The sequence below is a fragment of the Lampetra fluviatilis genome, chromosome 1 (genome assembly GCF_964198595.1).
Source record: "Lampetra fluviatilis chromosome 1, kcLamFluv1.1, whole genome shotgun sequence".
NCBI lineage: Eukaryota > Metazoa > Chordata > Hyperoartia > Petromyzontiformes > Petromyzontidae > Lampetra > Lampetra fluviatilis.
In genome coordinates this window covers 3,040,930-3,055,686 of record NC_136275.1, presented here as the reverse complement: position 1 = coordinate 3,055,686, position 14,757 = coordinate 3,040,930, and the positions used below count along the sequence as shown (strand labels likewise).

Sequence of the window (14,757 nt, the reverse complement as noted above, 5' to 3'; positions counted from 1 at the left end):
CCATTTAGTATTATTTGGTACCTCGGGGTACCGACATGGAGGGTATAACCGGAGGACCCTCAGAAAAATCCAAGCGACCAACGGGGAGAACATGCAAATTCCCAAATATACAGCAGGCGTCAGGGTCGAGATCGAATCCACGACATTCCTGTATATCAGGTGAGGGGAGATAACATCTCCTAGCCACCGCCGGCTATAGATATTGATTCACCGATGCCGTACAAATTACGAACCTGTTGACCTCTGGGCTTTCCAGCCACGTAAAAAAACGAAGCAGAGTTGCGTGCATTCGCTTTGGCTACGTAGTCTGGCAGCTTTACGGCAGACTTCATGTCAGCTGCCTATATTGATCGTCATGGCACTGTTTGAGTTTGTGGATTAATGTCTTTCGGTTATTGCGGAAGAGAACCGGGATTGCGAGAGGCAACTTTGTAGACATGTAGCTAAACCAAGATCATTTAAACAAAGTCTGCCATAAACAGAAGCCCTCTGTGTTTACATTGAGGGTTTTCTTTTCAGGACTTCAAGATTGCTGAGGCTGCTCGTATCTGCACTGCCAAATTGCGGAAACGTTTTGTAAACATTCACATATTGAACCTTAACATTGTTTCGTGGGCCCAGATATATCCAGGATTTTGTGTGCGTGGCAGATGCTGTACCACTGCATTGCAGTAGTGCATTGAAAAATGTGTATTTGTGCTAATCAAACGCATGCCTTTGGCAATTAATGATGCCATCACAGCCTAATGAGCACTGCAGTGCACAGTGCTTTGTCAGCCAAACTGCTTAACTGAATTGGCCATGAAAGTTGTCTGCAGGGCAAACCTTTTCCATTGCTGTATTTGAGACGCAATTGTATTTGGATGAATAAGTGCATTGTAAGTCCAAATTATATCGTAATTGTATTTCCCAATATAGGCAGTGCGAACTCTTTATAGCACTTGATAATGAAAACGGCTTATTTCAATTTAGCGTTTCATCTTGACGTATCGAATAATGGAGCATTGTGCTAGTTACTAATGTTCCCATCAAAGGCAAGTTGCAGTGCTTTTATGCTCAAATAAGCATTTGGCGAGAACTCATCTCTGTTGCCAGCACTCATCCAGCGGTGTAAATTTCGAAATGTCTATGGTGGGGAGCAGTTTATCCATTGGACTGCCGGAAAAAGTCGGACATCGACAGCCCATTGTTAAAATCCCACAAAGTGTTGTTCAAGTTTGTGATCAACTCTGGTGACATTTGGGGCAGCGGTTGTGATGCACGTAATTGGCTCTTTGCTGACCTATCATGGCGAGGGAGAAGGAGAAAATGGGGCTGCTAAAGAGAACAGAGGGTGATAGTGAGTAGGTTGAGTGAACAGAAGGAGCAAATGGATGGGGTGAGGTTCACGACTGCCGTGTATACTGCACTGTATCTAGCACTCGCCTTCCGATGGCATCATTTTAAATAAATAAAAATGTGTGTCTGGTGTGCCATTGTGGTTCGGGTCAGAGTGAATACCACTTTTCGAGTTCATTGGCTGTGTACTTATTCTCACAGGAGTTCAATTGTCAAGCAAAAACCAACGAAGCTATTATGTCGAAAACATTCCGTGGAAATACGCCTGTAATGACGGTTATCTCGGAATACTAGGCCTTTAAAGATACTGGACTGATTATGGATTGAAATAAGGACATGTGCCTTGTTCGAGCATCTTAACTTGCAAGAGTGGCACAGTTGCTGTCAGCAAATTGAGGGCAAGTCGACTGCAGAACTTGGAAACGTGAAACCGTCGGACTTCTTGGCTTGTGCTCAACTATTTTTCTGTTTTTCCCTCTTTGTTTTCGTTCCGTACCCGAGTGCAGCTGTGCCTCGTGTGCTTCTGTGAGTGATGAAACTACACTGGGAAAGAAAGAAAATCATCATCAAAGAGCATTTTCAACGGTGGCTTAAACACACTCATTTGTGCGACTTTCTTTTTTTCTTAAGAACAAGGTAGTAGGCAATGCGTGGTATTTAGCTGAACCTGTCAGCATATGTTCATATTTGTCACAACAAACAATGTTGGTATGGACTTGATAGTGTACTAACATTACATTGGCCACTGTCCAAAACAAAATAAACCATACCGCAGCTAATTATTTCCTATATTAACTCTGCACGTACGGAAGAAGTATATGCTTCGAGGCCAACCCAAAAAATTTAGAGCCAAATGAGCCGACCTGGATTTGAAGGTTTACAAACCCCTCAGGTGTTCATCATCGCCATTAATTGAATAGTTATTATTTTTTCTGTGCAAGCTCTTCATTGATGGCCGCTTTGGCCAGACACCTCTGCTGCTGTTGGCAGATTCTGCAGAAGCCACCAGGAACTGGGCTCATTGCCTAATGGGAGTGGTGTTGCGCTGGAACGCAGACTGCCTCAGTCATTGCGGCCTTCCGATTCATTCCACTGTACACTTTAGTATGCAAGTGCATTGCCGTGTTTTTTGTATACGAGTCTCGTCTGTGGCCGTCATTATCACTGAGCGATATTTATTCGTTTGCGAAACCGGCAAACTGTCTCTCCCTCCCTCTTGCTCACTCGCAACGTGGAAGTTTAATGCCAACGCCGCTCACTTTGGGTGTGATCACAGGAAACACGTGTGGTGGTGGCGGTGGCGGCGGTGGCAGAGGCCCTCAAAGTAGTGGGCCGCAGTGCCACGGCTTGCCGTCGGCGTATGTCAGACAGAGGGAACGTTCTACTTGAGGGGGTCTTACAGCGGCCCATTGTGGTGCGGGGTTTGCGCAGAATCAAAATTGGGGCAGGCGAAAAGAGAGTCGAAAAAAAGTAATCTCCGAGCTCGTGGCTTGTTGTATTGTCACAACATCTTAAGGACGACAATGTATGGTGGGGCTTCTGTAAACATGTCAGAGTGTGGTGTGCTTTGTCTGCTTTGGTTCTGTGTCATATCCTTCAACCAATATAATGTATTTACATGCATAATGTACGTACATACCGTATGTTTGCACTGTCGAATGTATACATGCGGATGGGAACAGTGTGGCTGTCTGACAAGTTGCAGACACAAATGAATGACTAAAACCTCAAAAATTCAGCAATTGTTTAAGCTCTTAAGTGGGGCAAATTTCAGCCAACTCCAGCAATTTTCTTATACTTTAGAGCTTAACCCGCATACTTACAAAACGTGTGTTGGAAGTTAATTATTCAACTCTTATGCCTTGGGCAATGAGTAATATTTCTTTAACTCATGTGACAATTAATGCTAAACGGTATCGCTTCAAGTGTGCGGTGACATTACGTTTTGGGGGTTCACATGCAAAGTCTGTGAGAGTAATATTTTACATGTAGCTTGTTTAAATATTCCGCACTTTACATTTTTACTGAATTACATGGTACAACCTGCATAACATTCGTTCAGTTCCATATATATAAAATAATAATTTACATTTGTTAGGTGCATTTTATCCGTAGATCCCAATGGACACAATGCACCGGCTACTTGTTCCATGGATTTTCTTTTGCATGAAATAATGCCACGATAATTCTTTTAACAATTGAAATTATGCATTTGATATATTTTTTTAAATTGTAATAGAATTACCTGGCTGAGGAGATGACACCTTAAATCACATTGTCATCTCGTGTTGTTTACATTTGTAGTTATCTTAATCCGTAGCGTAGCATTATCGACATGTAATCCACAAGTACACAATCTATGTACGGTACATGCCAATGTAGCACACAATTCCTCTTTTTAAATCCTTTATATTAAGTTCGCTTGCTTGCGTGCTTGCTTGCTTGCTTACGACCGTGCAAATCTTTCGGTCGTTTTTTAACCCACTTCCCGTGATCCAATCGAGCTGACATTTTCCACACAGACTCGTTGTGCGAGACAATTAATGTTCGTGAAAAAAAATTCCCAAAATTTTACACTTTTTAGGCAAAAAAAAATGATTTTACATATATTCAAATAGAACTCATTCTTGGCTTTGGCTGAACGTCACAGTATAAGAGCCCAGAGCGTAACCCCTCCACAGGCCGTGGCGGAGTAGCGCAGTTGGTAGCGCCCTCGCTTCCCATGCCAAAGGTCGCGGGATCGATCCCCGCGTCCTCCACAGGCGAATATATTTTTTTAAATCCTTTATATTAAGTTCGCTGCCACACATATAAAGGATTTATAGTGAAAAACTTTGTTTTTACGGGTTATACTTTTTTCACTTTAAAAAAATATGACCGGGTGTACGGTGTTAAAAACACGTGGCAGTCTAGGTGTTCACTTTCTTGTGGGGAGCGGCAGAGTAGCGGTTAGCACGCTGCGCTACGGACCCGGCGACCCAGGTTCAATAGCCACTTGGGGTCATCGCCAGTGACGATGATCTGAACTGGTCCTGGGTCTCCCCTAGGTCGACTCGGCCTCAAATTGAGTACTTAGTGCAGTGTGTAAACATCGCCACTAGTGAGACAAAGGTGGCCGGGTGTGGTGCTGGCCTTCATAGGTGCTCGTTATCAGCACTTACCCTAACAGTCCGTTAGGGTAAGTGCTGGGGTTGTGAAATGAGTACCAACAGTCGTTAACCTTTGCAAAATTGGATATACCAGCCTCTGCCACTGGAATGTGGATTTTCCACCACAGACTCAGGGCCACCAGCAGAGATGAGCTCCGCTCTCCATGGTGATTTTAGCAAAGAGACACTTTCGAGTCCGCTTTTCTTTGACACTTGTGAAGGAAAGTCTGCCTCAGGCTGACTTTGCAGAAAAGTTCTGTGCCCACAGTTTTCACCTCCAAAACGCGAATAATGTCCCAAGAACAATGAATAGTTGCTGCTTCAGTATTCTATTTTAGTAGCGACTCCTGAGTGGTAAACACTACCGGTTTCCTTGCCATGTATTGACCATTCTTCCGATCTCATTTTCCCTGCCAAAATTTCTCACCCGTGACACAGATAAAGTGCCAGCGTAGGCCATTTGTGGGCTACCATGCACAGCGTATCGCTGTTTTGTGCCAGAATGATATTGCCTTTAGTTGTGCAGGACATGACGGAATTCCTGTCCGCTAACTTATCTTGACACGCACGGCGCGGTTGTAGTCTACGCCGCAGAGGCCGCGCTTTTCGTGGAGAAGTCTGCGATCGCGGACGTTTATGAGACGTATTTTTCAAAAGTGAATTAGTTTTTTTGTGTGCGTGTGTGTGCGCGCGCGTGCGCGCATTTGTCTTGCAGCCACAGCGTACGCGGCTGCCATGGGGGTGTGGGTGGTGAGCATCGCTACGCTGACCTACTTCTGTGTGTCATCATTCGCAGCCAAAGGTAACAGCTGCACGCAGGAAGGATCTGTGAAGGCATGCGGCATGTGGCTACGCCGTTTACATTCTCCACCGGACTTCAAATAACGCCACCGTTTGTGTGCCAAGTTTACTTATGTATCCAGGGAAAAATCCACGCCGAGACGTTAGGACTGTTTTTTTTAAGAAGGGGGGTCCTGCTGCTGCTACTACATTGGTTTTTTTTTAGTGTTTTAAGATGTTTTCAGCTAATTCATCACGAGTGTTTATTGTACACGTGGGAGTAAAACCGGACACCTCGAGGGGGTCACACTCTCATCATCATCCTCTTTTTCTTCTTCCATTTCATAGTTTAAAGAAATTCGGTAGAAATGCCAGACATTTAACATGCTGAATACTGATAATTAAAGTAAGTTATTGGAGTGAGTTTTTTTTGCAATATATTTTTTTATATGCCGCATTGGGTAAGAGCCTTTGTTTGTCATGGCCTGGATGGTTTAACTAGTTGCTGTATGCAGGCTTTTCGTTATGCAAGTTTGCCCTCTTGTGGCAAAATTTGATATTTTTTTTATTTGCGCTATATTAAATAGCAGCTGAACGAATTAAAAGAAATCGGTTTCTGTATGTTTACCTAAGAATGTGCGAAAATATTTCAGTTTTTTTCTCCATAATTTTTGCCTCTAGTATGAAATGCGGTTTGGTAAATAATTTTGAATAACCCCAGGTTCTTTAATCTGTTACCACCGTGGTCCTTAAAACTGCCGTACATGAAGAAGGTCCATTAACCAAAACATCATAACAGCAGGGTCAAGGTGTGATCTTTCTGCACATGATACACTGCTGCCAATGCACTCTTTGAAGTCTTAGTTGGCATTAACAGAGTGGATCAATATTGATTGTCCCTATATTTGAATGGACCCACTACAGGTGGTAATGTATGTGTTGTTGATGTTTCAAATTAAAATGTAGCAATACCAAGTTCTATATTAAATAGATCTTGACATTCTACTCGCAAAAAGTGCTCGCCACAAATGGCCTACAATACCTTGTAGATCTCGTTAAGGAGCATAAACCATCATCACGCGAACTTCGGTCATCCTCGCAGCGGCTTTTGACTAACCGTCATACAAAGACGGTCACTACAAGTGCGCGCTTTCCGATGTGCTTTTGCGGCCACATGGAATGCTCTTCCTTCCGATATTAGGAAGCCAAATGGAACTATGCACTTTGAAATAATCTAGATTGAAAACTCAAAATCTTTATAACTGCTTTTTGTGTTGTCCTTACCCCGCACCTCCGATTAGCACGGTTGGCTACATACGCTGCGAAAGAAGTTCAACGTGCACTCTGTAGAAAGTCACTAGTGCTCATTCTTTGGACATTGCAGAGTGATGTCGGTGTCCTGCCTACAGAGATGGGAGATAGCTGCCCATTGCTCATTTGAGCAGGAAGACACGATAAGAAAGAATACTTTTTTGTTAAGTCACTCTACAAAATAACCAATTGAAACGATTCTGTACCAACAAACTAACGACCACCCATGAACTCGCCGCGTGTGTATTAACACGTGTACTCTCTGTGCCTCCCCGTGTACGAGATGTGGGCTTGGAGAGCCCGCCGTTTGTCTGCGCGTGCGAAGGGATCTGCGGCGAAGAGTCTCAGTGCAACGGGCAGCGCTGCTACGCCGCCCTAGAGCTGACCAATGGGCGCTACGTGGAACTGAAAGGCTGCCTTCCCAATGCCGAGCAAGTACTGCTGACTTGCAGCACCCCCGCCTCGACCAGCCAGGTGGTGATCGAGTGCTGCACAGGAGACTGGTGTAACTCCAACCTCACCGCCACACCGCCCCCTGATGGTAATAAACTGTCAACTATTTCAACCGTAAACTATTTTTTTTATTTTGCCAGGTTAAGGCCCACTGACCTACGTAGCTCTTTTTCAGAAGCGACCTGGCCGCAAATGATAGCGCAACGAAGTGGCTTGTCATCACTTGGAAAATTTATAGCAGCCAAATGCTCTTGAGCGCACGTTGATTCTAAATGTGGAGGGAAAAAAACCGACGAAAAATCCACGCGACCACGGGGAGAGAGACATGCAAACTCCGAATATACAGGCGTCGGGGTGTTGGGATCGAACCCACGGCCTCCTTTATACCAGCCGAGTGAGATAACATCTCGCCACCGTGGCCGTCCCTGGTAAGCACTGCACAGCCATGTGCTGGGCTGCACGCTTAGATACGTAGACGCTCAGACAGCTACAGGCTTAGTGCGGCCTGGAAGCGTATTATTAAATAATACATATTACAATTCCTTATAGGGGAAACAAATACTAATTAACTGATTACTAACGTAGTATATAATTACAATAACACACATTACAACTGATTACTAATCTACAACTCACATCATAACAATTGCCTAATTACTAATCTAGTATATAATTACAATAACCCCCCCCTCCGCCTCAAATCGTTGCACCTGATGAGTTAAATGATGACGTCACCCTGCTGCTGGTCTATTTAAGACCGGGAGCAAGAGCAGAGCCTCACCATTATGGCGAATTGCCCGATGATGCTGGATGCAATTACCAGCGAAACGTCGTACTCAAAAATTTAAAATGTTGTGGTTTCGCGCTTCAACACACCGGTGGGCTAAAGCAGTAAACTATTTGTCTTTTGTCAACGTGACACTTTTTTGCTGATTGGCCGTGTCGGGTGGTGGAGGGTTACGACACATTTATAAATAACGCGATCTAACCCAAAAACGTTGATTATGAATATGTAGAGACAGTCTTTGCACCCCGCAGGGACTTACCGAGCTTGTTGGATCTTGTATTCGGGCTGTATTTTTTATCTTGAAATTTATGTATTTGGTCAGTTCAACGGTAATTTATTTATCGTAAAGGACGTAGAATGTAATAATCATGTGAGCACATCACCTGGAATGCACCCATATCATCATATCTTTATTTTTTGTTTCTTTTATTTTTCCCATGTAAGCCACACTGAGTCATATGACTATTTTTCATTGGGTTTTTATTTTAAGATATTTATTCCAACCAAATTTTCTACTCTTGCATATAACGATGGCAGTGTGGTTCCTTAGCTAAATGCCATTTTCGAGGTCTGCTAGCCACGAGGCGGCTTTGGGAGAGAGTTTCGTGCAGTTTTGCTATTCATTCGTTAAAGGAGCGCAGACTACAGTGGTTCACTAAGTATGTGGTCCACAGTTTGGGTTGCATAGCCGCAGTCGCTCTGTGGAGCGTGTCTTTAACTTCACGTTAATTATGGAGATGTACGGCGTCGACCCATTAATGCCCTTACGCGGTTGATGGTACATTAGTGCCTACGAGGAATGTCAAAACCAGGAGGAGGTACCATGCCTGAGGCTTGCAAGAGGTGTCTATTCTGGACGTCCGCGTTATTAATGAGTTTTTTATACAATCGGGAGGAAACTGGAGATCTCGGAGAAAACCCACAAGTGCGTGGGGACAACTCTCCATTCCCGTACAGATGGAAACACATGGCGATTAGTCCACTTACTCTACTGCCTTCTCCTGGCGAGCGAGGGTTATGGCACCTCGACACCCACGAAAATGGAGTTTCACGACGTTTTATGCGGTCCACTAACCCTCGTCTCCACAGTGCTGGATTACAGGCCACGTGCATAGCCACCACCGTCAGTATTAAGCCGAGCAGTTGCATGGTATTTAGCTGGGTGACCTCTGTGCACGAATAGGCTTGCAGGACTACATGGTGGCCAGCAGAGGGCAGTGCAGCAACGTCCGTTGCTGTGTTCAATGCATAACTCCCTGTGTCCGTGAAGCCTGCATTCACCAACCCGCATCGATCAGCATGGTGAGGTGTGGTAAAGTAACGCCCGCGACCGGTGCAGTGATGCCTTCGTCCAGCAGTGGATTGATGAACGGCTGAATTTGAACACGTAGAATCACAAATGTCACCCTCGGTCCTGTTTGTTTTGTCAAGAATACAATGTGAGTAGACGGCAGGTATTATAGCATGACACATTAAAGAGTGTACAATGTGTCTGTAAGGCCTGCGATGGCATATGTACATTATTTTTTTTATTGTGGAATTGACCGTTTATAAATGCTATACTAGGCCCCTGCATCCCTCCTCTCTGGCTCCTCCCCCCCCCTCTTACCCTATATAATCGCTTGTCACTAACAGCTCTCTTTGCCCACTACAGTAATTTTGCTGTGGTTGTCCCACCTGATGACGGACGCTTGTGTTGCTTCCGAAACGTCGTGATTTAATTTAGTCATTTATATTTTTATTCTTTATCTGTATTCTTATTTTTTTTCACCCACGTGACTTTACCGAAAGAACCAAAGAGTATGGATCCTTGCAGTCACGAAAACTTAAAATCTAGAATTAGGCCTATGTTCTACATATTTCTGGGGTGTCTTGGGGAAATTGCAGTGAACAGGAGCGAACCGCATTAATGCAAAAATCTTATTTTCAAAACGCACAGATAATTCATTCAGGCATAGTGCATTTGAAAGTGCATAATGAATAGGCACAGGTAAAGACCAAGCTAATGGTGCACCTTTAAAATCACCCCCACGCTTGCACAAACATGTTTTCATTTTAAAGTGACGTAAAATTGCCATATGTTCAGCAGGTATATCTATTCTAGAGGCTGTGTTTTAAAAACATAATTTATAGTTGCTGGTTTTCAGAAATGTCTGTAGAGGGCATCCGTGCAAAAGTTATTGTGCTTCTTCTAATAATGTCGTAGAGGATAAGTGAAAGTAATTTCTGCCATAATTGCACAACAGATGTTCTGCATTTTAGAGTGACATGGAAAATTAGGCAGATGGTTAGTATATTGATGAGAGTGCTTGTCACTGAACTAGCTTACATGGGGTCAAAAGGTCAATTCCTGCAAGCATGCTCATTGTAGACATAGGCCCTGTGGCATGGTAGGAAAGAGTCGGCTATCTGTTGCTAATCTCATGGTCTAAAAACAACAACTGATAACTCGACAGAATAGTTAACCAGAAACATAACTATTATATCTCAATGGGTGTACGTCAGCCTTGGTAAATATGTGAACAATGTAATCTGCGTGAAATATTGCTGCACACGCATTGTATAAGAACTGGCATTTTAGTCGTGTAGAATGTACACAATCCTGTTATAAAAGAGGTATGGGTGGGAATATCACATGGCTACGGTGACTGTGTAAAGTCTCGTGACTATTTGTTTGATCTGCAATTTGGATGCCGGTGCTTGTCGGCAGACAGAAGTGGCTTCACGGTGAAGTTGACAAAATGTAGAAAATCACGCCGGAGCTTCAATGGGCACACCGCCATATCGATGTATAAACTCTTTATAGTTGAGGCATGTGACGTCGAAACACAAGCCGGCACAATACAAAAATATCTCCGCAGTGGCCACAGCCAACAGCAAAGCTCTGACAGGACACCGAAGGTTGAAATGGTGCAGGACAGTGCAATTGGCCTCTCTATAATTAATATAATTTGTGTCCGTTGGGTACGTTGGAGAGGTCATGGGGTGTGTGAGCCATGATTTTTTCCCTTCCAGTATTCTCACGCGTGAGTCGAACACCTATGATACAGAACAACAATGATCAGAAGGATTTTTGTGAAGAGTATTCCAATGAAATTAGACGTTGAGGTTTATTGCCTGCTGCTGAGTTTCTATTGAGAGGATTTGTTTACTGCATTCATTAGCGAAGAGGCATACCTTGTTGCACATGAATAGTTAATGTTAATGCCCCTCAACAAAAGCGCAAACATTACACCATCACATTAAAGCAATATCTTTCCATAAGTCTGCTTTTAAACCCTGTGTACAATCATTACTCATTGAAACTGAATATTGAAGTGCTGCTATTCATGGAAACTGGTATCAGCGTCAATAGTGTGTCTGTTTGAGAAATGTACATGAGGGTTATTCGTGTTATCCGCAAAAATTACAACTGAAGTCCCGTTAATAAATGTGCTTTTAAATGAGGCTTCAAGGGATTTGAGTTTCAATATGGTGCACGTATAATACTGCGATGGCTGTCTTCTCTCGAATATTGACGTAGTTTGGCAGATGATGTGAAAAACTGAAGCCGCAGTAATCAATGATTAATGCATTTTGAATGGTATTTCATGCTAATGGCGCTGCGGACAAACATAATTTAAATAATTAATTTCTGTCACATGCAAGGTACAATCCGTTCCCAACCCTGCAATATATGAATATTTTCACTCGGTCTACCTGTTTGAATAAAACATAATTCAGGGCTTGGGACTTTACGCTAGATTTGTCTGCACATGCATAAAAAATATACACGCATTTGCTATATTCATAAATTGTAGCGTCATGCTCGAGACGGAAAGGTAACGTGTGTTTTTCATTCACAAACTATGCTTTCACGGAATGCTCATTGGCATGGAAGACCATTTAATGTACACACACCTAATTAGGTAGCGGAAAACCTTTTTGTGGAAAGCTATGAAATGTTTACTGTCCCAAGTGGGTGAAACAGAATAATCCTTTATGGGTCCTGCCAATGAGGGAGCATTTTAGTGCCGAAATATACCGTGGTGTATCTTGCGGCAGAATGTAGATTATCATTCAGTAGCCAACGCACTTCTAAAATTACCGTTCGGTAATTACATTGCAAAACAGAAAATGTATTGACGAATCATTCGACCATCATTCGTTTAATAATATCTTTACGTTTTTCTTCTTGTGCTAATCATTATTCTTTTCATAAATGCATGTTTAGCGTTACCATCATTAGACCTCCTTTGCCAGTACCAAAATATAATAATAGCCTTACCAGTTTATGCAGCAGCTCAAACATGAAACATACATGACACTGACTTTTAGTGAAGGATTTGCCTTTTTAATATTAAGAACATTGATGAAGCTGCTTCCTGGTATAGCGATTTAGTTGCAAACCTAAAGTGCCCCGCTTGTAATAACCAAACTCTCCCCACGGCTATTATTAGCCAGCAAACATGTTGGAAACGTGGATCAATCCCAGGGTTTAAATTTGGGACCATACATTCTGTAACGTTTATAGACCTGTCTTCAAGCTATAGAACGAGCGCGCTTTAATCTGCCGTTTCATAGCGGAATGATGAGCAGGCTCCGTCTGGAGAATAAGTCTTTCCATTTAGCCATTGAATTAGGCGCCGTAGCACAGCAGCGCTATACATTATTCACGTTTAAATCACTCTCGTACGTAGTAAAACCGGATTACTTAACGTATTTCTCATTTGGTGTATCTGGATTTCTGGACCACACCATGAAGCAATGTGTGCTGTGACTTGCAACATGACCTATTGTGTAATTAACAAAAAAACATCAACAAATTCTTCAATAAAACTGCCATAACATGGGGATAATACATATTCTAGCTGACCTTTTTGAGAATGGTCCCTTCTTCGTGGCACACGCACGCATGTATGTTGAACTTCTTGTACACTGTAAATAGCCAAACGTGCTAATCGGAGGTGCCGGTGGGGAAGGACAACGTACATATGCAATTAACACCAGGTTTTCTACTGCACGCGCTGCGTGCATGCGTGATACACACGTGCCCTCTCGTTGCTTTGCAGACGAGATCGAGGTGCTTCCGTACAGCCCGGGCACCCTGGCAGTGGTCATCGCCGGCCCTCTCGTAGTCCTCGTGGCCCTGCTGACGGCCGCGGCGCTGCTGTGCCGATCGCTGCACAAGCAGCGCGCCCGCCACCTGCACGCTCGCGACGCGGAGCGCGGTGCTGCCGACGGGCTCATCACGTCCAACGTGGGCGACAGCACCCTCGCCGTGAGTGCTCGCCCCCCCCCCCCCAACCGCCGTCGCTCGCTTGCTCGCTCTTACGCTCACTGCATGGACGTGACCCGAGCCAGGCGGTGGTGGCCGTGCTGCACGTGGCCTGTAATCCTTCACCACGAAAGGCAGCCAGGGTTGGTGGATCGCCGCACAAATATTGCTTGTATGTATGTATGTTGAACTTCTTTCGCGCCGTACGTAGCCAAGAGCGCTTATCGGAGGTGCCGGGGAAATACGACAAACTAAACACAAAAATCTGTTGAAAAGAAATGAGTTTTTCAATCTAGATTTAAAAGTGCATCGCTCCAGTGGCTTCCTAATATCGGAAGAGCGTTCCAGACCGTCAAAAAAGCGCATTTGGAAGCGCGCGATTCTTCCTTCGTGTTGCGGTTAGCGCGCTGCATTACGAACCTCGCGACCCGAGTTTGATTCCCGCTCACGGCCAACACCAGTGACGATTATTTGAACTGGTCCTGGGCCTTCCCTAGATTGACTCGGCCTCAAATGAGTACTTGGTGCAGTGTGTAATCATCGCCACTAGGGAGACGATAGCGACCGGGCGTGGTGCTGGTCGCCGACTCCCACGTGTGCTGTTCCGGCCTTCATAGGTGCTCGCTAATAGAATGTTCCCCAACAGTCTGTTGAGGCTATACGGGGGATCTTTGTACCCTGGCTTGCCAGGAGAAGGCGGCACAGCAAAATGTGGACTCCACCTGTTCTGTCTGTCTGGAATAGTGTTTCCTCCCTCGCACGCGTGGGTTTGCTCTGGGTGCTCTGGTTTCCTCCCACACATGAACACTCATGAATTGGCCGATGACACCTTAATATATATAGAGGACTGCAGAGCTCAGGCAATTGTTGGCACCGGCTCATTGTGTGACTGCCTTCCCGCTTGTCAGAATCAGATCATTATTTATTGATACTGGAGGAATGTCCCATAGGGGCGGGTAATAACGTTTCAACAACAAACAGTACAAAAACATGATAGTAGTGTAAACTACAAGAAAGGTAAACAAATCACCCAAACACATATAAATAAAACTAAACCATCCCCATCCTTACCAGGCAAAGCCCACTGAGGCATTAACTTAATTTTCAGAAGCGACCTGGCCACCAATGATAGCTCAACAAAGTGGCACCACCATTTGGACTTTTATAGCACTGAAATAATAAAAACTATCTAAATGCATGTTTCTAAACATGGAGGGAAAAACCGGAGGACCCGGAAAAAACAATCCACGCGACCACGGGGAGAGCACGCAAACTCCAAGTATACAGGCGTCAGGGTCGGGATCGAACCCCCGACCTCCTGCATACCAGGCGAGGAAGGTGACGTCTCACCACCGCACCTCTGATTTGTTCTCTCTCGACGACAGTCGGCGAATACTGTGCACGTTGCACGTTGAAGTTATAATTATTCAATCCAAATTCGGTCGGGCTCTCTAATGTGTTTTTGGGTTGTGATCCGCGGTATTATTCAGCATAGTGTGCGATGATGTTTTGCTCCAATCGTGTGAGAGCTTCATCGACACTTGAAATGTTGGGTGGTCCTCTTCTTTTTTCATTGGCAGCTCTGAAGCGGGATTGTAAACATTTCGGATTTCCAAGGCGTGGGAGGGGGGGTCAGTAACTCCGTTTGAGTTTGACGCTGGCCAATCCGCTAAGGTGTAGCT

At 44.4% G+C, this 14,757-nt stretch overlaps 1 protein-coding gene across 3 annotated transcripts in view; it reads left to right on the top strand.

Moving 5' to 3' along the window:
• Window positions 1–14,757, top strand: part of LOC144951450 (activin receptor type-1-like) — a 49,423-nt gene that overhangs the window by 24,476 nt on the left and 10,190 nt on the right. For 2 of the 3 annotated variants that reach the window (XM_078881833.1, XM_078881881.1), the window contains exons 2-5: window positions 1,845–1,923; window positions 5,203–5,289; window positions 6,862–7,119; window positions 12,870–13,078. In XM_078881833.1, the coding sequence (XP_078737959.1) occupies window positions 5,223–5,289; window positions 6,862–7,119; window positions 12,870–13,078 (534 nt within the window). In that variant the 5' untranslated portion in view covers window positions 1,845–1,923; window positions 5,203–5,222. The remainder of the gene's footprint in view (window positions 1–1,844; window positions 1,924–5,202; window positions 5,290–6,861; window positions 7,120–12,869; window positions 13,079–14,757) is intronic. The other variant, XM_078881763.1, reaches the window with a different exon arrangement.